Source organism: Onychomys torridus, chromosome 2 (genome assembly GCF_903995425.1).
Source record: "Onychomys torridus chromosome 2, mOncTor1.1, whole genome shotgun sequence".
Classification (NCBI taxonomy): Eukaryota; Metazoa; Chordata; class Mammalia; order Rodentia; family Cricetidae; genus Onychomys; species Onychomys torridus.
In genome coordinates this window covers 55,110,449-55,135,247 of record NC_050444.1, presented here as the reverse complement: position 1 = coordinate 55,135,247, position 24,799 = coordinate 55,110,449, and the positions used below count along the sequence as shown (strand labels likewise).

The 24,799-nt window shown below is 42.9% G+C and overlaps 1 protein-coding gene across 1 annotated transcript; it reads left to right on the top strand.

The window, feature by feature from the left end:
- Window positions 1-1,157: 1,157 nt before the first annotated feature.
- On the top strand, window positions 1,158-18,815 carry Pm20d2 (peptidase M20 domain containing 2). The gene is made up of 7 exons (XM_036179248.1): window positions 1,158-1,646; window positions 3,405-3,553; window positions 5,326-5,468; window positions 7,405-7,559; window positions 9,828-9,963; window positions 15,024-15,131; window positions 15,326-18,815. Exons 1-7 carry the CDS (start codon window positions 1,197-1,199, stop codon window positions 15,478-15,480), a joined length of 1,296 nt encoding a protein of 431 aa, XP_036035141.1. The 5' UTR covers window positions 1,158-1,196; the 3' UTR covers window positions 15,481-18,815.
- The last annotated feature ends 5,984 nt before the right edge of the window (window positions 18,816-24,799 follow it).

Genomic DNA, 24,799 nt, shown 5'->3' with positions numbered 1-24,799 from the left:
GACATGTATCAGAGTAAAGTTTATTAAAATAAATGAGAGGGGCTGGAGAGATGGTTCAGCCGATTAGAGTGGGTGTTGTTCATGCCAGAAAACCAGGGTTCAGTTCCTAGCACCCACATGGTGGCTCACTACCTTGTATAACTACAGTTCCAGGAGATCTGATGCCTTCATCTGACCTCCTCAGACACCACACACACACACACACACACACACACACACACACACACACATGGTGCACATGTATACATTTAGGCAGAACACTCATACACATGAAATGAAATTAAAATATAAAAAAAAAAAAGTTTTAAAAAAGAGAAAAGTGAGTCCATCCAGGAATTTAATATCACATTTATTATGCTTAGGTCTGAGTTTTAGGGTGCTAATTAGGGATGGTTTTCACATTAGAATGTGACATGGATTCTGGCGTTGTTAGGATATAAACTAGTAAAAACTAATCACTTTCTTTCTTTCTTTTCAAGACAGAGCTTACTCTGTGTAGCCCTGGCTGTCCTGGAACTCACTCTGTAGACCAAGCTGGCCTCGAACTCAGAAAGTTGTCTGCCTCTGCCTTTCTAGTGTTAGGATTAAATTCGTGAGCCACCTCAACAGACTCCTTCAGACTCATTTTCAGTGGCACATTTTTTTTCTACATTATTGGGTTTTTAAAAATTATATATTGTATCTTATTTGATCTAGTTGTGGCAAATTAAGAGATGGTAGACTGGGAAGGGCCGGCTGAAGCTTTTAATACCAGAGAACCTCAGATCACCAATTATTAGGCGTATCATCAACAACTTTTTGAACTTTGAATCACTCTGGAAGAAAAACGAGTGCATGACTTTTTGAATGTCTTCATCAGGTAACTTAGACCCTCTGTGATATGAATATGAACTGTGCAAATTATATTACTTGGGCTTACCGTCAATCAAAATTTCAGATAAAACTTAAGTACAATTTCTTTTCTTCGGAGGAGCTGATGTCCCAGCTCCACTCCGGGCCTGGAGCGTTAGTTACATCCTACAGTGCTAGGGAAGCCACAGAGCATCGCCGAGGGCCGCCGAGTGTTGCCGAGGCCCGAAGAGGATGACCGAGCGTTTCCGAGGCCTGACAAGGACGACCGAGCGTTTCCGAGGGCCGCCGAGCGCTGACGAGCCCGGCCGAGGGCTGACAAGCGTAGAGCGTCGTCCGCCCGCGCCATGGGTCCGGTGGTGGAGCGGCCGGCCGAGCCGGGCACGAGCAGCGTGGCGGAGCTGGAGCTGCTGAAGCAGCGCGCGGCGGAGCGCATTGACGAGGCGGCCGAGCGCCTGGGCGCGCTGAGCCGCGCCATCTGGAGCGCGCCCGAGCTGGCCTACGAGGAGCACGGCGCGCACCGGGAGCTCACACGCTTCTTGGAGCGCGAGCCTCCCGCCGCCTCCTGGGCCGTGCAGCCGCACTTCGGGCTCCCCACCGCCTTCCGTGCCGAGTGGGCGCCGCCGGAGGCGGCCGCGGGGCCCGGCGCGCTGCAGCTGGGCTTCCTGTGCGAGTACGACGCGCTGCCGGCCCTGGGCCACGCCTGCGGCCACAACCTCATAGCCGAGGTCGGGGTGGCGGCGGCGCTGGGCCTGCGGGCTGCGCTGGAGAGCGTCGCTGCGCCACCGCCCGTCAAGGTGAGCCACGCCGGGCCGCAGCGGGGTTTGGCGGCGGCGCAGACCCAGCCCGGAGTACCAGGCAGCTACAGTTTGCTGGCTAGGTTGTGCGATCCCTGGAAGTCAAGTTTATAGACAAAAAGAAAAAGATTTTGATTTGAGTAATTGCTATTTGCATAGTACATCTCAGTCTTTAGAACTAGCAGACTACCCAACCTCTGCAAGAGTAGAAATCACGGAGAAGCGAATAAACATTTACTACGTAGATGGGTTCATATTTAAGTGTTAATCTTTATTTCACAATTACAAGAGGCGTCTTGGTTCTCGGAGCAGAATGCCGTGCGTGTCTGTCTGGTGTTACTCCACTCTTTCAGATGGTATAGTTCTTCATTCTGTGAGCCAGGAACCATCTGTCACTCAGCATGGTCCCCCGCCCCCTCCCCGGTGGCATTATCCTCTACATCAGTTCATCTCTTGTGGCCCTTTCTCTCTGGCTACCTTCTTTTATGACTCTGGGTTTTTGTTTTGTTTGGGGAGGGTGTGAGACTCTGGACAGACTTAGAAGAAAGCTCTCAGCAGTTGGCAAGAGCCGGTTAGATTCAGAACCGGGAACAGCTCAGTGGCTAGGCATGGTGATGCACGCGCCAGGCAGATCTCTGTGATTTGGCCATCAGCCTGGTCTACATATGAGCTCAAGGACAGTCGGGATTATATAGAGAAACCCTTTCTCAAGCCCCCCCCCCCCCATTGTCCCCAAGCAGCTCAATTTAAGAGTTTGGATGCTTTATGAATTTAAAAATAAACACAGCCAGACTTTGAGAAATATGCCAACTTCAAATGATTGTTCTCAGCAAGGTTCTCTCATGAGAAAACGGAATATGAGTGGATTTGCAAGCAAAGCCTTTCCCCCCAGCTTGTTTCATTGTATATTTATACATGACCTTAAGAATACATTAATTTTATGCAGATAATTTGTCTCTGCTTAAAAAAATTGCTTCAAGAAGTTAAGCATAAATATCAAAGTAAAATGTTTATTCTGTAAAGTTCTCTTTTGTTTGATTAGGTGTTTGGTGACCATTAAATCTTCCTGGTTGAACTGGTGGAATCAAATTAGTAAGTTTGTGTAATAGTTGGCAGTTTCTAACCATGGTACTGAGATTGTTTAACGCTGGTCAATGAAGGATTAATGAGTGAGGAGGACTTTTTAAGTGGTTTCTCTATAAGAGTTCCAAGCTGAAAGCCAGGACAGCTAGCTAAGATGACTGCAGCTCTGAACAACATGCTCTGTAACTCTGGAAGTCTAAGCCTGCCTAAACTGGTACAGACTACTCCCTACCTCACAGGGTTGTTGTGAGGGTCACAGGTCACATGCAAGCTCCTTAGCAGTAAAGCTATGACTAACTATATACATAGTTTGCTAACAGGCTCAGCTTGAAGAGACTTTAACAGATAAGTCCTAGCAAATGTTGAAGAACTTAAAGTTCTTAGAATTTCTTTTTTTTTTTTGTCTTTGTTATAACTTAGTTATAATCGAGTTCTAAAATTGGAGAATTTATCCTATAGCATTTCTAGCACGCATTTACACCAGATTACTATAGCAATACAAATTAAATCTTGTGATTCTGCACCATATAATTTTATTCACTGTATAAGTGTCAGAAAAGAACTTCTTTGAGGTTTAAGGACTTGAGTCTACGTTCTGAGTGCATATGCACGCAAACCTAGTTAACGTTTTCCTGTTCGGAGTCTCTTTGTGCTGACGTATGTATTTCCTTGTAGGTCATTGTCCTGGGAACCCCTGCAGAAGAAGACGGTGGTGGCAAGATTGACTTAATCAAAGCGGGTGCTTTTAAAGACCTAGATGCTGTTTTCATGGCTCATCCGTCTCAAGAGGATGCCGCCTATCTACTGGATGTGGCTGAGCATGAGTAAGTCATCACACTGAACACAGTTTCTTGGTGGACTGCAGACTGAAGAGTACTCAGAACTAGGGCAGTGACGTGGTCTAGTGGGTAAAAGCACTTGTCATGGAAGCTGGCGACCCCAGTTCTATCTCCAGAGCCCACATCAAAGTGGAGCAAACAGAGCTGTCTTTGGTCTCCGCAGGTGTCCCATTGCATGCACACCCCACTCACCCCTCACACACAGACATAATTTAAAAAAGAAAAGGAAACTAAGCCAGATACTACAACTCAGCGTTTATACAGTTAAGAAGTAAAATGACCTGGGCATGGTGCTACTCACAAATAATCTCATTGCTCAGGAGGCCAGTGTGGACTGCACAGGAAGACCTGGGAATTGAATAACGATGTGACACTGGATTTACACTGCGTGACTTTTGGCAATCATGATTTGTTGTTATGGCCATAATTGAACTATTAAAGGAATATTCAACAGGGATTTCGAACACCGTGTTCTCTTTTGAAATTAGTCTGGTTTCTGGAAAACAGTTGTCCTTTCCTAAGGAATTGTCTTTACAAGGGACGTTTTTATTAGATCCGCGGAGAGAACACTTCTCCACACTGTTTTTAGCTTGGTTTTATGGAACTGGAGGAGGTTAGTTACTCTTCCATTTCTGGAAGGATGTGTCATTGAACTGGTGTGGCTGTTTAACCACAAATGACGGTGTGGTTAGTGGTGGTGTGGTCAGTGGTGGTGTGGTCAATGGTGGTGTGGTCAGTGGTCCAGTCCCATGGGGCCACTGCTAGGCTGTGTTAGCTAATTCCTGTAGTGGCTGAGGCTCTGGAGAGTGGTACTAGAACCGGCCTACACTGTCCCTGTGCTAGGAATCTCCTTCTCCCTGCCCCACCAGACCTTGGTTTCAGAGGGGAGTAATTGTAATTGTTGGGGTAGCCTCGTTCTTATCCATTTGGAGTTGGTTCTCTGTGAGAGCAGAAATAATTCACTTTGTTTGGGCAGGGGGGATGGGGGGGGGGTGGGGGCAGGGGGTGGGTGATGGATATAGTTTTATCTGTGTATTTCTATTAGAGAGTACAAATCTTTGCCAGTACTTTTGGCTGGAGGGGCCCTGCAAGCTGTAGGTAGGTTTCCCAGACTATTAGGATTTGATTTAGGCCTAGATTGTCTTGATCTTAAAGTCAATCTACTTGGCACCACACACCCCACCCCTCAGTTATAGTCTTGTCTATAGCCCAGGCTTACCTGGAACCTACTATGTAGCTGAGGTTGTCCTTGAACTACTGATTCTTCTGCTTCTACACCCCAGTGCTGGGCTTGCAGGTGTGTACCTCCATGTCTTGTTTGTGTGGTGCTGGGGAAGGAATAAGCCTAGGTAAGCACTCTGCCATCTGAGCTGTGTTCCCAGCCTAGCTTTGCTTTTTGTTGTTCTTGTTGTTGATTTAAGCAGTTTCATGTAGCCTAGGCTAGCCTCAAATTTGCTATATAACTGAGGGTGACCTTGAACTTCTGGTCCTCTTGCCTCCCAGTCTGGGATTACAGGTGTACACCACTATACCTGGTTTAATGGGGTGCCAGAGATTGAGCCCTGCTGGGCTGCAGACATGCTAGGCAAGCATTCTGTCAGCTGAGCTACTAGACCTTTGTCTTTGTTGACCCCATACTACACACACACACACACACACACACACACACACACACACACACACACAGCTATTGGATTTTCTTATTTTAGTGACAATGGAGGAGGTCATTTCTAGCAGTTTCTTTTTTTATTTCCTAGTGTTACTGTGAAATACTATGGGAAGCCTTCTCATGCTGCCGCTTACCCTTGGGAGGGAGTAAATGCCTTAGACGCTGCAGTTCTCGCCTATACCAATCTCTCTGCGTTAAGACAACAGATGAAACCAACCTGGAGACTTCATGGTATACATGCTGAATATTTGTATAGTAAATGGTACTTTCTATATGTCAGTGCAGTAAAATTATTTAATATTAGTTTTTTTTAATTGGTTGGAAGCCAGGCAGTGGTGTCACACGCCTTTAATCCCAGCACTCAGAGGCAGAGGCAGGAGGATCTCTGTGAGTTCAAAGTAGTCACTCACTACAGAGTGAATTCCAGGACAGCTAGTGCTACACAGAGAAACCCTGTTTAGAAAACAAAACCAAAACAATGACAAGAAAAATTGGGGGTTGGAGATGCAGTTCAGTTAGTAGATTGTTTGCCTGGGATGCACTGGGCACTGGGTATAGTTCCCAGCACTGCATAAAACCTGGTGTGTGTCACATACCTATAATTCTAGTACTTGGAATCACAAGTTCATGATCATCCTCAGCCACATGTAAAAATGAGGGCAACCTAGGATAAATGAGAGCCTTTCTCAAAAAATAGGTGGTGGTTACTAGTTTTATTTACTCAGGGACTAGTATAGTACACGCTTAAAATTCTATGTCTATAAATACACATTTAGGGGTACACATTTCCTTCTTCCCAGTCTGGGATTACAGGCATGAGCCACCACACTGATTTATATTTTTCTTTCCCTCCCTCCCTCCCTTCCTTTCTTCCTCAGTTTATTTCTTTATGATCTAGGAAATTGTGCTTTAATCTCTTATTTTTTACTCAATTTTGCTATGTACTAAAATAATTTTACAATTGTGCTTTTGTGAGTTTCTTGTCTTAATTTTCTTGTCTAGTGTGGGTAGCTGTTGGTTTGAGATAGGCTATCACTATGTAGTCCAGGCTGCCCTTAATACAAGCAGTCCTTTTGTGCCTGCATCCAGCATACAGACCTAACCCATCTTGCTGTTTGCCTTAATTTCCTCAAAAGGGATTGGAGGGGAAGAATTTTAAACTACATGATGAGGAATTAAATTTTCTTTATCTATCTATCCATCCATCCATCCATCCATCCATCCATCCATCCATCCATCTTTAAGATGAGGTCTCCTATAGCCCAGTCTATAGCCAAGGATTACCTTGAATTCATGAGCTTCCTACCTCCTCCTCAAGTGCTGGGATTATAGAGTTGCACAACTGGCTGGAATTAGAGTCTATATATCTATTTTAGTTATTGATAGAAACAAATAAATCTTTATTTTGTGTGGTTCTAAACAAACGTGTGTTTTGATAGTTTGTAGTTTTTAGGGGTCTTTGTTCGGCTTTTGTTTGTATACATGATTATAGCCAAAAGGCTAAGAAGTGAGCCTAGTAGTTTCTACTTGGTATGAAAATTATTTCTCTACTGCTAAATGTCATTTAAAATATTTATAGGATTTTTCAAATAGGATGGTAGTTACAGAGCCTCATGCCATTGTAAAAAGTGTCAGAAGTTTATCAAATTGCACAACTGTAATAAAGCCTACTGAGCTAAATTTCCTCCAGAAAGTTTAATACTATTGTTTGTTTTTGTAGCTATATAATTCTGTATTTCTTATATTTTTGGTTGTGAGCCTAGCCTTTAACAGCTGAACCATCTCTCCAGCCCTCTGTATTTCTTTATCATTTAGATTATAATCTTTCCCTCCTCACCTCCTTGTTTTTTTCTTTCTTTCCAGTTCTGGGAATTAAACCTAGACTCTCACACATGCTGGGCAAGTGCTCTGTGGTTGAACTTTACCCTCAGCTCAAATTTAATTCCTTAACATTAAATAGATGCCTTAGAATAAAGTACACATAGACAATTTTCCCTGATTAGCTGAGAAATAGTGTCTCTCTGTGGAAGTGTTGTACAACATGTCAACAATCTTTGGTTTATCAATGAAGCTAATTAGTATAAATTATTTTCCTTTCTGTACTAGCCGCAAAACTTTCCTTAAACAAATCATCAAATTTAACTTCAGTAATTTGGTTCCTTTATAGGTATAATAAAAAACGGTGGTGTAAAGCCCAATATCATCCCCTCTTACTCTGAATTAATCTATTACTTCCGTGCACCCTCAAGGAAAGAGCTTCAAGTTTTGACCAGAAAGGCGGAAGACTCCTTCAGAGCTGCAGCTTTGGCTACAGGCTGTACAGTAAGAGCTTTCGGAGTTAATTATGGCCGTCCCATGTGGGCTGCAGCTATCCGTGTTGCTGCGTTAAAGCCTACCTTGGCTCTTTTTTCTTGCAGTGATTTTTGTTTGTGGTGGTGCTAGGGATCTGGCTCTTTTAATGGAAATTTAATATTTAATTAATCTTTAATTCTTGTACATTTTCTTCAGGGTCTGCAATAGAAAACACTACAGGTCCCCCTACTTGAACAACAGCTAGAGTACTTAGCATGTCACTGTGCTAGACTCCCTGCCTTTTACATCACTTTGTGTAGCTCCCATAAAGGGCCTTTGATGACAGTATCTGTCTCTCTCTCCGGCAGAGATGCGATACAGATGTGTGTATAGCTTGCTGGAGTGGAAGTTAAGGTGGACTCGGCACAGAGGAGATTTTGTCGACTAGAACTGTAAGGTCAGAAACAAGACAGTGTCAGCCGTGTGTCCTGCAACACGGGGTGAGGTTACAGCTACATAAAGGTCAAATGCAGCAGTCTGGTTGGAGAGACAAGATTTTAGATGTTGGTTTTAGAGAGAGACAAGGCTCTTGTGTCTCCTGGCCATGAGAAGCAGTGTCTTTGGGGCTGTTTCTTTGTCAGATAGGGGTAGTAAGGAATCCCTCCAGGTTTCTGTGAGAGACAGATGAGATCACCTCTGTGAAGAGGTCCCAGCCTGGCTTTCCTGTCGTCTGTCCTTGGTCTGGCCGCGGTGCACCGTTTGTTCCTGTGGTGGCAGTATCTCAGCGGTTGTCCTCAAGGTGTGCTCTGTGTCTTGGTAGAATGGACAGTGTTGGCAGGAACAGAGCAGTTCAGAAAGTGTCAGCTTAGCCTGGCAGACACAAGACCCTGGGTTCAGTTCCCAGTTGGTGGGATGGGAGAAGGTTTCCTGGAAGACTGCAGACCTAATTGAGCTTTGAAGGATAATCATACTTCCAGATATATGAGCAACAGAGAGATCTCAGGTAGGGAATGTGGTTGGAAAGATGAGAATGTATAAACTCTCATACTGTTTTTGTAAATAGATAAATAGATAAGTGTAGGAATAAGGACAAGTCCTCTTAGGCCATTTGTGTATAACTGTAAAGCTTCCACAGCCCAGGGAAACTGTACACTTATTCCCTTGTAACTATAAATAATTTAAATATTTTTAAGTTAAATATATGAACTGTCATTAGCTGATATCTCAGGGTATTCCCTAAGCTAGGGCTTAGGGGCTGGAGAGATGGCTCACTCAGCAAAACACTTGCTTTGCAAGGTGAGGACCTGAGTTTGAACTCCAGAACCTACTTTTAAAAGGCAGGTGTGGTGTAGTGTACTTGTAACCCCAGCTCCGGGGAGGCAGAGGTAGGCAGATTCCTGTGCCTCACTAGCCAGCCAGCCTAGCTTGCTTGGTGAGCTCCACGCAAAAGGAGAGAGAAGCCCTGTCTCAAAACCCAGAGAGGATAGGCTCCTGATGAATCACCTGAGCTTGCCCTTTGTCCTTCACATGCACATATATACACACAGCAAACATAGGGTTTGTTGTTGGATTTAAATCTGTATTTAAGTAGCTGTTTACTAATTTATATTTTGGCTGATTTATAGGATTTAATTGTGTTGCCATTATTCCTACCTTAGATGTTGCCAAGAATGGAAGAAAATTGATCTCTGCTGTTTGATTATTAGCTTTTGCTTATTGAAAACAAAAACTGTGAAGTGTGCTAATGCAGTCACATCAAAACTGCTTCTCTGTCTTCATGTACTCACATCTATAAGCAAGGCCCCTCGAGTGTCTGTATTCTCTGGGGATCCCTTTGAAATGAGGCTGTGATACCAGGGACAGTTCTGTGTTCAGTGTGTTGATTTGTATAGATGCATTGCTTTTTCCTTTTGGAGATGAAGTCTAAAGCAGTGTCGATCAGAGTGGTTTGGACTACCTGCATCAGAATTACTTGAAGGTTCAGGTTTTAAAACGGAAGTTTCTGGGTACTTGCTATACCCTTTTTAGGTGACTGAGGTTGATTCTTGCTGGCCAGCATGGAGTTTAGTGATACTCTGTGGTGCGGTGCTTGTGTAACAGAGCAAATGGGGTGTTAGGATCTAAACTTTATAATGCACTTGTTTTTTGTTTTTGTTTTTGTTTTTTTTTTTGAGATAAGAGATTCGTGAGGGTTTATAGTGCCTATCCTAAAACTTTTCCTGGTAGAAACCATTACTGCTTTGCACTTAGTGAATTCGAGTTTTTAATCTCGAGCTTTGTTTTGTCATTGTTTACTAGGTAGAAATTAAAAGTGAAGCACACGATTATTACAATGTTCTTCCCAATAAGACACTGTGCAGTGCGTATATGGAGAATGGGAAGAAGCTGGGAATAGAGTTCATCTCAGAAGATGCAATGTTGAATGGGCCTTCAGGTAACCAAGCTGTTTGAGTGAGCTGTGTGGTTTGATCATGGCTGTATGCAGCAGACATGGTGCTGGAGGAGTAGCTGAGAGTTCTTGCAGGCAACAGGAAGTCAACTGACTATCACACTGAGGGAAGCTTGAGCAAACGAGACCTCTGAGTGATACACTTCCTCCAACAAGGCCACATAGTGCCACTCCCTTTGGGGGCCATTTCCTTTCAAACCACCACAAGTGTTTGTTCGGCTTACACTTCCACATCAACATTCATCACTGAAGGAAGTCAGGACAGGAACTCAAACAGAGAAGAATCCTGGAGGCAAGAGCTGATGCAGAGGCCATGGAGGGGTGCTGCTAACTGACTTTCTAATAGAACCCAGGACCACCAGCCCAGGGATGGCACCACCCACAATGGGCTGGGCCCTCCTCCCATTGATGATTAACTGAGAAAATGCCTTCCAGCTGGATCTTATGGAGGTATAAGATCCTCCCTAACTGCGGCTCCTTCCTCTCTGATGACTCTAGCTTATGTCAGGTTGACATACAAAACCATACAAAACCAGGTCTTGCTGTATGTTGTCTAGGCTGGCCTCCTGCATGAGGCTCTCGATTTCTGGGATTACAGGTGTGTGCCACCACACCTAGCTTATTAGAGTGCTGTGTGTGTGAATGTATGGATATGCACTGTGTGCATTCGGGAGCCCTTGGAGGTCAGAAGAGGTCATCCCCTGGAACTAGAGTTACAGGTAATTGTGAGCTGCCATGTGGCTGATGGAAATTAAATCCCAGGTCTTCTGCAAGAGCAGCAAGCAATCTTATGCACTTAGCCATCTCTTCATCCCTTATTTTTAGAGTTTTTACTTATTATTATGTGTATGTGAGTACATGATATATGTGTGTGATTGTGCATGCCACAGCATGTGTATGGAGGTCTGGGGTAACTTTGTAGAGTGTTCTCTCTTTCCCCACTCTGTGGGTTCCAGGGATCAAAAGTCAGCTCATCAGACTGGTGCAGCAAGTGCTGTTACCATTGAGCCATCCTGCTAGCCCTTCTTTGGTGTTATTTTAGGTTCTTTCCTTTTTTTTTTTTTTTTTTTTAAGATTTATTTATTTATTATGCATACAGAAGAGGTCACCAGATCTCATTACAGATGGTTGTGAGCCACCATGTGGGTGCTGGAAATTGAACTCGGGACCTCTGGAAGAGCATTTGGTGCTCTTAACCTCTGAGCCATCTCTCTAGCCCGGTTCTTTCCTCTTTTAAGTAAACTACTAATAATGTTTAAAAGATGAGCTGTATCTCCTGAGTACAATGAGATGGTGAGGATGTAGAGCCATGAAGACTTGATAAAAATGGGTGTCATGGTCACTCACTAACATGAGCATTTCTGGAATCATATGGGCTAGAGTAAATCATTAGTGTGTTAAATTGAAGTACTTGTAGGATTTCTACGTGGAGCTGTTGAGTAGCCAGGGTTTGAGTCTGGAGCCCCCAGAAATGTCTGGGCTGGAGGCTTAGAGTCTGCTGATATGTGGGAGGTGAATGGAGAAGACACGGATGTTAGTACAGTTCTCTAAATACATAGAGAAGACAGAGATGAAACACTGAAACCAACGTTTAGGAGGAGATGGGTACCTAGGAGGTGGTAGTGAGAGGAAGCTAGATAATCAAGATGGACGGGGAAGTCATGGAAGCCAGGACAGTAGAGAGTAATGTCAGGTGCTGTAGATGCTGAGTAAGTATGGTTTTGTGTCCATCGAACCATCAATTAGAAATTTATTGTTGGAGCAGGGCATTGGTGGCACACACCTTTAATCCCAGCACTCAGGAGGCAGAGCCAGGCGGATCTCTGTGAGTTCGAGGCCAGCCTGGTCTACAGAGCAAGTTCCAGGACAGCCAAGGCTACAGAGTGAGACTCTGTCTCAGAAAAGAAGGAGGAAGAAGAGATGAGGAAGGAAAGTTAGCTTTAACTGAAAACAAAGAGCAGATGCAAACAGGAAAGAAAAGATTTTTATGAGAAAACTTGAGATAAGTAGATGCGGCATAGTTCAGGAAAGACAGTAAGCATTCAGAGCCCCTCCAGGAAATGGTTGGCACAAGGATTGTGGCGGAAAGGTGCAGGTGAGAGAGTTGAATGCTGGCTTCTGCAGCACATGAACTAAGGACGCAGTGAAACAGATTGGTCTCTGCAGATTGTGAGGCTTTCCATGGATTTAAGTAAAGTTGGGGTGTTCTGAGTTAAATCAGTGAGATATATGTTACCTATCTTCCCATGTACACACACACTCACATATACACACTCAAATACATATTTTGTGACAGGGTCTTATGTAACCCTGGCTGCCCTTGAACTTGTTATGTAGCTGAGGGTGACCTTGAACTGGGCATTCCTGCCTGTACCTCCTGAGTGTTGGGATTATAGGCATGGGTCCCCATGTTTGTTTTATGCAGTACTGGGGGTCAGACCCAGGACTTCATGTATGCTCTCGGCCAGCCCTCTTCAAGTCATGTGCCCCACCCCAGGGACTCTTTAGTATTATTATTCTGGTTATGGTACAGGTTGTAGTTTTAGAGGATGTCACCACTGGGCGATACAGGATAGGAGCTACATAGACTCTCACGGCTTCCATGAAAGAACAAGCAGATGATGCCGTCAGATCTGTGCGCACAGCCGCTAGCGGAGCTGACTCCAGAAGTTGAGGCAGTCACTGGGGTCCCCGTTAAGCTTTCTCTCCACAGCTGAACTTCCCGCGGCTGAACTTCCCGTTTCCCTTTCCTACTGCAGTGTTTGTTTCAGGTCATGGGATAAACAGTGCATCTCTTGGGAATGGCTGGCGTAGCTGTGCTCAAGGACACAGCACCCTTACTTTGGGCTGCTCTGCTGCCAGAGTTAGGGAAGAGTCAGCACATCCTCAGACAGGAACCTTGGAGGACACCCAGACAAACATACCTGGGGCAGAAATGGGATGGGGGTAACTGCTTCCGGAGCCAGCTTCTCAGTGAGCTCAGTCAACACAAGACCACTTACCAATACACTGTACTCCACAGAGGGCTTAGAGTATATTACAGAAACAGTGTATTTACATCACCCCAAATCCTAGCCTCCATATGCCTTTACCAGTGCCTGTAAGACTTGCTTTCCTCCTTCATAAAATGAGAACTGTTCAAATATAAATGAGAAACCTGGTGTAGTGTACGTAACTATAATCCCAGTACTCAGAAAGTTGAGACAGGAGGTTCACAAGTTCAAGGTTATCCAGGTCTACATATCAAGACCCTGTCTTAACAAAAAAAAGGACAAAATGTAAAATTTAATAATGTGACAATGTATATGAAATCCTTAGATTTTTAAACGAAGTAATGCCTGTTGCTGTTGGCTACATGTTTTGATTTCCTTCCCTTAAATTTACCCTTGTGTAATCTAACTGCCTTGCATAGTGTTTAACCTATCTGTAAACATTTAGTAAATATCCATTGAATTAGCATAAAGCTTTACTTTTATTATGATTTATTCAACAAATGTTAGCATCTGTCATGTGACCAGCTGGGTGTGTGGCAATTTAAAATACTATTCTTGGCCGAGCGGTGGTGGTGCTCGCCTTTAATCCCACCACTCGAGAGGCAGAGCCAAGCTGATCTCTGTGATTTGAGGCCAGCCTGGTCTACAGAGCGAGATCCAGGACAGGCACCAAAACTACACAGAGAAACCCTGCCTCAAAAATAGATAGATGGATAGATAGATAGATAGATAGACAGACAGACACATAAATACATAAATAGATAAATAAATACTATTTTTAGCTAGTGTCTTAGTAAGAGAAACCCTGCCTCGAAAAATAAATAAATAAATAAATAAATAAATAAATACTATTTTTAACTAATGTCTTAGTAAGAGACATTAGCCAAATAACCCAATAAGTAGTAACCTAAAACTGAGAGGTGATATTGTTATTATTGTACATACTGTGAGAGCCTCCACTAGAGAAACTGACCTTACCAGGGAAGTGAAATGGGATTGCTCAGGGAATGGCAGATGATAGAGTAATAGAGGACCAGGAATATGGAGCACTTGGTACAGTGCTTGCCTAGCATGCATGAACCCGGGGTTCTACCCCCAGCATTGTATAAACCAAGTGGAGTGGCATTTGGTGTAATTCCTGTGCTTGGGAGAGAGGCAGGAGGATCAGAGGTTCAAGGTCATCCTTAGCTACATACTGAGTTTGAGGCCATCCAAGGCCACATGATACCTTGTTGAAAGGAAGGAAGGAAGGAAGGAAGGAAGGAAGGGAGGGAAGGAAGGAAGGAAGGAAGGAAGGAAGGAATTTAAAAACAAAAGAGCAGTCTGTGCAGAAGTCCTGTGGTCAGTAGAGCATGGTGGATGACCAGAGCAGCTGGTGTCGAGGATTTGTGACTGTTGGTGTGAGAGCAGGCTAGAAAGGGGAGTGGAGCAGATTATGTTAAGATTGCAGAATGCTGACAAAGGGAGTAGACTGTGCTGAGACTGTTCCTGACTGCCTTAGGCAGAAGCAGGTACTGGTGGTGAAGAAGCATGATGCTGAGCGTCGGGAGGTGGTGTCTATAGGTGGTGTGTAACAGAACACGATGATAAGGAATTTGATCTTAGCTGTGTTGGGTGTGATGCACTTTAAGACATCCATGGACGAACTATCAGGTGGACAGTAAGATGTGTAAGCGAGAGGTTGGAGGAGAACAAGAATGCATTTTGATTTGCTCATTTGAAACAGTGGATAGAGACAAATCTGAGCAGGTGGCGTGAGAAGAGAAAGGGGGTGCATCAAGTCTCAAGACGCCGGTCTTTCTCAGTCAGAGGAGGGTCTGTAGCCCAAGACAGCAGGAGTCCTCAGAGTTCACAGTGGGGCACCAGCGGGCCAGGCTTTGGCTGAGCAAGGACAGGTCTGGAATGCCATGGTGGAGGTGGGAGTGAGCATGAGCAGACAGCTCTCCCTGTCCTGACAGGCCTCAGGGCCATGGCCCGTACGGGGTTCTAGGTATAACTTCATCATTCAGAGCGTTTAACCAAACGTCCTTTTCCTCCTTTTTGTGTTCTAAGGCTCCACTGATTTTGGAAATGTCAGTTTTGTGGTTCCTGGGATCCACCCGTATTTTTACATTGGGACTGATGCCTTGAATCACACGGAGCAGTACACAGAAGCTGCAGGTGAGCATGAACCTGGTGCTCAGGGCTCTCTCCTGCCGCTCCTTAGCCTGCCCTTCTCTGATGTGGCTTCGGCACATACTGTACTGTGCTCAGGAGTAGGAGAGGAAGTGTAGATACTGAGAGGTAACCTGGGGGATTATAAGTGCATCTTAATACATATAGAGGTATTTTAACTTGTTTTCTTTATCTTTTAGGATCACAAGAAGCTCAGTTGTACACTTTGCGTACAGCCAAAGCTCTGGCAATGACTGCACTGGATGTCATCTTTAAGCCTGAGTTGCTGGAAAGAATCAGGGAGGAGTTTCAATCGAAGCTTCAAGAAGAACAGCTTTTAAATACACCTGCCTAGGAGGAGGACTGGGGACTGCTCAGGAAAGCACTGAGTTGGCTTGTTTGTTTTTGACCTCTACCATTTTTTCAATGCAAGAGAGCATGCTTGATTTTCACTCTTGGTAGGTGAGGGCAGGATATAGCAAAGACACTAATGGAGTTTGTGATATTTCAGGCATTGGTATGTGATGCCATTTCTTAAGCTGGATGATATGTGATTCTGTACCATGGTAAGGCAATGTTTTGTAAATGTATCTTTTGTATGGTTTTGTAAGTCCCACAGGTTTCAAAACTTAACACTCATGAACTCTGTGGTTCAGAGTAGTGAATGTCTTCTCCGCAGTTTAAAGTTTGGGCAGTTTGTTTTAAGTCTAACTGTATCTGTCTTGGTCTAGAGACTTAATCAGATGCTTGTAGAACACACCTAGAATCTCCAGTACAAAAAATTAGCTTTACTTGTAACATTTTTTTTTAAAGAGAATGTCCTTTATTTACATGTAATTACTCCAAGAAGTGGCAGAGGAGCGGTGGTCAGTACCAGGAAAAATGACGGAAAGACGGGGTTTGGTTTTCCAATGGGGTGGACTGTTGTGTGGTAGCCCAGGATGTCACAAGAGTTGGGAGAGGAATACAGGCTGGTGTGCTCTGCTCTCCAGTGTTCTGCACTGGTTCCCACCACCCAGCAGCAGCCAGCTGCCCCACAGAACTCCCCCTGAGCCCTGCTGGCCTGGAAGTGAAATCAGCTGGGGAAGGCGGTCTCTGTATCCTCATGCAGGGACTTAGTGAAGTTTCTACCTTTTCTCTGGAGTTCGTCTGTTGCCTTCTCAACCCACTTTGTGCCTTTGTATCACCAGAGCGTTTATAGAACTAAAAATAGAATCCATGTTACGAGAAAGCCAGGGTTTTACCTGGGCGTTGGAAATCCTTCAGTGGTGTCAGTAATAATCCTGGAAATGGGGGAGAGTCACATCAATGACCAGTTTCTCATGATTCTTACTTGGGCTTGAATTTCTTTTTGGTGGCTGAGTTTAGGGCGAGTTTTCCTTCTGCCCCTGTCTTTCCTTTCCTCCTGCGGCTGCTGCCTCTCAAGTGCTGGGTTGGAGGCCTGCACATGAACTTCTTGCCCACGATTAAAGAGTGTGAAAGGCCGGTTAAACAAACTCTTGGGCACTAGTGTACTTTATTGTCCTCACGTTGAGGAGGCGCTCCAGAAATGGAAGTGGAAGGAGGCGGCCAAGTGCATTTGGCTTCTGTGGAGGAAGCAAGTCACTTTCCCAGCTTTCACTTAGAAGGGTAATCTCTGGAACTCCTTCCAGCCTCTAGTTCCCATTTGATGTGTCGTGTTGAGGGTTACTACCCAAGAACTGCTCTCTGCTCTACCCTGACTTGATCTGGGCCTGGTGTCTGCTTGCTTACTTGCTTTTGTGCAGCCAGTATACCAAGAGTAGCTTTTGCATTTTTAGAGGTTAAAAAACCCACCACCACAAAACTTGAAGTATTTACCGCCTGGCCCTTCACAGAAAAGCCTACCAGCCCACTCCATCAGACAGTGTCTGGTTTCTGTCCTGTCAGATGTTCTGGGTAAACTTCAGGACTGTATTGAAGACACTTGCGTGTGTGGATGGGGCTCCCTGACGTAGTGACCTGCACTGTTCGCTGTCAGCTCTGTCCTGCTAAACAGAAGCCTACTGCTGCTTCCCTCATCCAGTAAGTCCTCAGAGTTCCTCTGCACACCACCCTTCTGTCCTCTCAGAGCAGCAGTGAGAACGTGCTCCTCGTGACACCTTTGTCTGGATAGTCACAGCTGAGTTCACACATTTGGTATCATTTTATAGAAAGAGGGGTGTCCTTGAAAGCTGCAGTCAAAGACTAAGACCATCAGAGATGGACGTTTATGTTGACGGAGTTCTTCTCAGTAGCAGGTTTGAGTTTCTCACATCCTAAGGAACAGGTATTCTCTGGCTGGTTTGGTTTTGGTTTTTGCAGTGCTGGGTATTGAGACCAGGGCTTCACACATGCAAGAGCAGATCTGTAGCACTGAGCTGCGTCCCCAGCCCAGGGCAGGGCTTTGGTTTCACCTCCTAAGACCTTGACAGAATTCCAAAACAGCGGTTGTTACTGATACATCCCGTCCTCTGCAGATCGTCACAGCTGTTGCTCATGTGTATGTTCTGTGTTTGGTTGACCTTTGTAAGTAAAATTAAGTTTTACTCATGTATAAACAATGTCACTTTTAGGTGAGGAAGGGACGGCACTGTTTTTCTCTCTGTTGTTTCCCGTGCAGGTTGCTGTTGTCTTCACAGGGCCTTGCTGCTGCTTTGACCAGTCTGCCCTCACACTCTAGCACAGCCTGAGTAGCTGGTCAGAGGGGTGTGCCATTGTGCACAGCTTTAGCTCTTTGTTCTCAAGAGTGAGTTCTTGTTTCTAGAAAGCTGGTGAGACTTAAATGTGGAGTGGTTTTTTTTTAAGAATGCAATCGTGTTTTCTCCGGGTGTGAATTTGATGAGACTTTAATCACTTAATAGAGCCTATAATTCAAGCTTTTTACACGAGATTCTATATTTGAAGTCAGTGTCTGTGTGAGGTGTTTTAAACTTTTCATATCTAGCATAGTTGCTAATTTTTGGATTGACTACTTGGGCTTGAATTTCTTTTTGGTTCAGATACTTTCTAGTGGCTCCTGATCACAAGATACGTGTTCATCCTGTGATGGAAGCTTTCTCGTGACACCCAGAGTAGAAAAGGGATAGCTGGTGTTACTTTTCTAAAATACACAAACCTGATCCATCTCCCGAAAAGGTTAAGCTTTTTAAAATGAGATTTTTAGAATTTTGACTTCGTTTCTGACAGTCGTCTGTCAGTGGGTCTGATTGAGTTTTTGTTGTATTGGAAATGTTGTTGTCTTCCAGTGGTTTACAGTCTTGTATCACTTACACCATGTACTGAGGATGTGTAAACACAGAGGGTCCCCACAGTCTCCCAAGGTTCTGAGTGGTGTAGTTCCATTGATTGTTTTTTAAACTGTTACAGTGTCAACATTTGAGCAGTGAACATTTGCAAAAGAGGTGTCTCGTGTGTGTGTGTGTGTGTGTGTGTGTGTGTGTGTGTGTGTGTGTGTGTCCCACACTGGAGAAAAGTAAAGACCAAGTCGTACACAGAAATCCCTTGTGGTTGGTGGTCAGTTCTCCCAGGATTTACTTCATCTGACCCACACTGGGGTGGAGGGGCACCTGAAAACTGTCCTGGGGATTTTTAAGGAAGGGTTTTAAATACTTTAAAATGTGTGAGTCACTTCAGTCTTTTAAACAGAGAAATTTGATGTCAAGTCCTTTCAAACTTTGTAACTTTTTTTTTTTTTTAAAGAAAAAAACTTTCTGGTGGTTTTTGTGTTTTGTGATTTCTGACTTTTTACATGAAGCAATCTTCTGAAACATGTCCCAGGTCATCAGAGTAAATTTTGATGAGGATATTATGAGATAGCTTTGTGCCAGTTAGCAGCTTTAATCACCTGTAAGGTAAACTCACACTTCAGGCCTCTGTGGTCTAATGGCATAGCTTAGGATGGCGTGTTTGGGTGTGAGAGGTTAGAGTTTTCATGATTGTAATAATTTTGTAATATTTAATAGATGCATATTAAAGTTCGTGGAAAATTATAAAATGTCTTTAATAGCAGTTATTTTTAATGACATATATCAAAATAGAGATTTCATAAAAATAAAGCATAACCACCTAAATACAAGGTTGTGTACTGTTCTCTTATTTGTCAGATTGTGAATTTGGTTTCTTTTTCATCTATGTAAATGTTATATTTATATAATGTGAATTTTAAGACAGTCGTTTGTTTAAAAATGAGTGTTTAGGCTGGACCTAGTAGTCGCCCCTTTAATCCCAACAATGGGAAGGCAGAGGCAGGTGGATCTCTGTGAATTTGAGACCAGCCTTGTCTACATAGTGAGTTCCAGGACAGCCATGGCTACAAAGTGAGATCCTGTCCCCAAAAAACAAAAACAAAACAATAAATTAAACTAAGGTTGAAATGAATGTTTTACTCCTCTCCGAAACTGAAAACTGGCCACCTCTGTGGTAAGAGTCAGACACATATTACAGCATCACACTTGACTTTCCATTTTACAGAAAGCTCCATCTTCACTAGACAGAACAGATTTCGGTTCTTACCAAAGCTTAAGGATCTATGAGAAAAAAACAAATATCCACTGGCCTTTGTGTGAACTACTGGCTTAGAAAATAGAGCTGTCTTAGTGTTTCTGTTGTGGTAAACATCATGACAAAAGCAAGTTGGGGAGGAAAAGGTTTATTTCAGCTTATAGTTTACAGTCCACTATCCAGGGGTGTCAGGGCAGGACCCAAGGCAGGAACTTGGAAGCAGGAGCTGATGCAGAGTCTATGTAGGAGCACTGCTTACTGCCTTGTCAGCCTGCTTTCTTACACTATCTGGGACCACCAGCCCAGGGGTGGCATTTTCCACATTAATCAATAATATATAACAGGCCAATCTAGTGGCCTGTTCAATAGTTGAGGTTCCCTCGTCACAAATAACTCTTCTGTGTCAAGTTGACATAAAACTTGCCAGCATAAGAGCTCCAGATTTTTAAAATTAATTTTTGTCTTTTTAAGACTGAGTTGAATTGCGTATCCCAGGCTGGCCTTAAACTCACTATCCTTCCTCAGCCTCACAAAGTCTAGGATTATAGGCATGTGTCATCAAGCCCCACCCTGTTCCCATTTCTTCTGTATGTTTGGCTCAAGCATGATTTATTTTGTCTCATTGATCCAGAATTGAACAAAAAAGAATGTAGGCGATGTGGTATAAAAAGTGACAGAAGCTAGGAAGACATTGGCAGGGTGGGGGAGATGGCCCACTAGGTAAAACACTTGCCCTTCAAGCTTGTCCCCAGACCCGACTCTACGGAATTGTTCTCTGACCTCCACACATTTGCCCACACTCACATCACACACACAAGAAAGGGAAATTCCCAAAGCTGGCCTTCCACTGATTATGTAGCTGAGCCAGGCCATGAACTGATCTACCTGCCTTCACGTGGGATTACAGATGTGCACCACCATAGCTAGAATACAAAGCAGAGATTCCTTTTTTAAAATTCATACTATGTATTTTGATCATGGTTTTCCCTCCTCCAGATCCTCCCCACATCCTCACCCATCCAACTCAATGCTTCTTGTTGTTGGTTGTTTTTTCTCTTTTGGGGTCCTGCCACCCAGCTCCCAAGTAAATCGCACATGGAAGCTTATTCTTAATTATAAATGCTAGGCCTCAGCTTGGCTTGTTGCTAGCCAGCTTTTCTTAAATTATCCCATCTATCTTTTGCCTCTTGGCTTTTACCTTTCTCTTGCTTCTGTAAATCTTACTTTCACTCTACTCTGTGGCTGGCTGGTTAGCTGGGTGGCTGGCCCCTAGCATCCTCCTCTCCTTGTTCTCTTGTTCTTTCTTCTTTTCCTCCCAGATTTCTTCTATTTATTCTCTCTCTGTCTACGAGCCCTGCCTATCCTTTCTCCTTGCCTTGCTGTTGGCCATTCAGTTCTTTATTAGACCATCAGGTGTTTTAGAGAGACACAGTAAGACAGCTTCACAGAATTAAACAAATACAACATAAACAAAAGTAAAAACACCTTAAAATAATATTCTACAACATCTTTCTCTCTTTAGAAAACAGTCAATAATAAAAATTAAAAAGAAAACAAGAACCCCCAAAACACACACAACATAAAAACAAAACCGGAAGCCGTAATATACAAACAAACAAACAAAAAAACCCAGTAAGATAAAAATGTCCAAATGATAGACAAAAATATTAGAAAAACACCACTGAGTTTATTTTGTGTTGGCAGTCTACTGTTGGGTGTGGGGACTACCTTTGAGTATGGTTTTTATACCCAGTGAGACTCCATTGGTGAAAACTAAATTTTTCTTTGCAAGTGACTGTCAGTTGGAGATAGCATCTTGGTTAGGGGTGGGAACCTGTGTTCGCTTCCCCTTCTTGGCACTGGGGATAAAGGTATACAAGTCTTCCAGGATCAGCTTGTTGGAGAAGGCCAATATGCTGCAGCACAAACACAATGTTTATATGATATCCAAACCCTAATTCTATGTTGAATGGCAGCCTTGAATGCATGGGACAGAGTTGAGGAACCAGGAAAGAAAACTGAGTCATTTACAAAGGTTATACAGGGCCCAAAAGAATCTTTCACAGATTTCTTACAAAGACTGACTTCAGCACTAAATAGAATGGTCCCAAATTCAGAAGCTAGCCAGATAATAATTGAATCTTTGGCTTTTGAGAACGCAAATGCAGCATGCATGAGAATAATCAGGCCGTTAAAGGCAAGATCTGCACCTGTGGAAGATTGGATTAGAGACACAGTTAATGTTGAGGCTCATGATTATGATAATATGTGGGTAGGAGAAGCAATTTCAAGAGGTTTGAAGAATGTCAGATGTTTTGGATGTGGAAAGCAAGGACATTTGAAAAGGGACTGTAAACAGGGCACTTCTAGAAACAATGTTTCTTCAAGGAACAATGGCAACAGAATGCCCCTTCCTTCTGGAGTATGTAGAAGGTGTGGTAAGGGAAAACACTGAACCAACAAATGTAGATCAACAAGGGACAGACAAGGTAATACTTTGCCTTAGTCTTCAGGAAACTCCCAGAGGGGCCTCAGGCAGGCCCCTACAGTAAATCCAGTTCAGACCTTTCCTTCAATCATAGAGGAGACCCCTACTCAGAGCAATTAAATAACCAAATGCCTATTGGAATAAAGCAGACTACTTGGAGTAATGGAAAAACTGAGACAGAGAACAGAAAATTCAGGAGAAACCATAAAGAAAATTTTTTGGCAAACTTCTATAAATGAACAAAGACCAAACTTAACAATAAAAATAAGTGGTGTTTTGTTGTCTGGTCTGGTAGACACAGGTGCTGACGTGACCATAATTGCACAAGAATTTTGGCATCCAACTTGGCCTCTGCAGGAGGTAAACGTTCAACTGTTAGGAATTGGAACATTATCTCAAGTGAAACAGAGTACAAGATGTCTTGAATGCATAAGTCCAGAAGCACAGAGAGGCAAATTAAAAACATATGTGGCTAACATAGCTATGAACCTGTGGGGTTGAGACCTGTTACAACAATGGAATACTCAGATTAACATCCCTCCAATAAATAAATCGTTAACTAGCACATGTTTCTGAGAGAAATATTAGAAGGTATTATTCTAATGAGTGGTCACCAGCCATCCATATTATACAAGAACAGGGCACAAAAACTGATGATCTTCCAAAGACACCAACAGCTCTACCTTTAAAATGGTTAACAGACAAGCCTGTATGGGTTCATCAATGGCCTTTAACAACAGAGAAACTCTAGGCTTTAGAAGAGCTGGTAGAAGAACAGTTAAATGCTCAGCATATTGAAGAATCTACCAGCCCTTCAAATTCTCCTGTATTTGTTATTAAAAAGAAATCTGGTAAATGGAGAATGATAACAGACCTTAGAGCAATTAACAAAGTAATTCAGCCAATGGGCTCTCTACAATCTGGAATTCCTTTGCCTACTCTGTTACCTAAAGGATGGCCTCTCATAGTTATCAATTTAAAAGACCGTTTCTTTTCAATACCCTTACAAGAAAAGACAGAGAAAGATTTGCTTTCATGGTGCCTACTTACAATAATTCTCAACTGGTTAAAAGATTTCAATGGAGAGTCCTCCCACAGGGAATGTTGAATAGTCCAACCCTGTGCCAATATTTTGTACATTAGTCACTGGAAGTGATAAGTAAAAAATTTCCTAAATCTATAATTTATCATTATATGGATGATATTTTACTAGCTGACTCAAATGCAGATACTTTAGAAAGAATGTTTGAAGAAGTAAAGAAAATTTTGCCTTGCTGGGGATTACAAATCGCTCCTGAAAAGATACAAAGAGGAGATTCTATTAATTATTTAGGATATAAAATAGAGCTACAAAAAATTGGACCTCAAAAGGTGCAAATTAGGAGAGATTGACTACAGACTCTTAATGACTTTCAAAGATTATTTGGAGACATTTCTGATCTATGAACTATTGTTGGGGTAAAAAATGATGAACTGAATAATTTTTTCAAAACCTTAGAAGGTGACAAGGACTTAAATAGTCCAAGAGAATTATCACCTGAAGCTGAGAAAGAATTGGCCTTGGTAGAAAAGAAAGTACATGAAGGACACGTGGATTGTATCGATCCAAAGCTGGATTGCATTTTGGTTATTTTACCTTCTAGGCATTCTCCTACAGGAATATTAATGCAGAGAGAAGATATTATATTGGAATGGCTATTTTACCAAATAAACCAAATAAAAAATTTAAAACTTATGGGAAAAATCTCTGACTTAATTTTGAAAGGAAAATTGAGACTTCATCAATTAGCAGGAATAGACCCAGCAGAAATTGTTGTACCTTTAACTAAAGAGGACATTGAAAAATTATGGACAGAAAGTGAACCTTGGCAAAGAGCTTGCAGTAATTTTTGGGGAGAAATTAACAGCAAATATTCCAAAAGCAATAGAATTGATCTTATAAAGAGAACTGATTGGATCTTGCCTCGAATTGTACAGGAAAAACTCCTTTCTGGTATTCGTACATTTTATACAGATGCCAACAAACAAAGAAAGTCAGGTTACAAATCAGAAAATTTAAGTAAAGTGATTCAAAGTCCTTATAATTAAGTTAAAAAATCAGAATTGTATGCTATTCTGTTGGTATTAATGGATTTTTCAGAACCTCTCAACATAGTTACTGACTCTCAGTATGCTGAAAGAGTGGTATTACATATTGAGACTGCAGAATTTACCCGTGATGCTTCAGAATTAACTTTACTATTTGTTCAGTTACAAGATACAATCAGGAAAAGGAGTCATCCTTTATATATAACTCGCATCCAATTCCATACTGGTATGCCAGGCCCTCTAACACAAGGTAATGATGAGATTGATAAATTATTGATAGGAAATGTGCTGGAGGCCTCAGAATTTCATAAGAAACAGCATGTCAATAGTAAAGGTTTAAAAAAGGATTTTTTCCATAACCTGGCAACAAGCCAAAGAAATAGTAAAGAAATGTCCTACTTTTTCCTTCTACAATCAGACGCCATTATCAGCGGGATGTAACCCAAAAGGTACTCAGAGGAATGAAATCTGCCAGATGGATGTGTTTCGCTTTGCAGAATTTGGAAAATTGAAATATGTACACCATACCATCGATACTTATTCAGGATTTCAATGGGCGACTGCTTTGAGTTCTGAAAAGGCTGATTCTGTAATCACT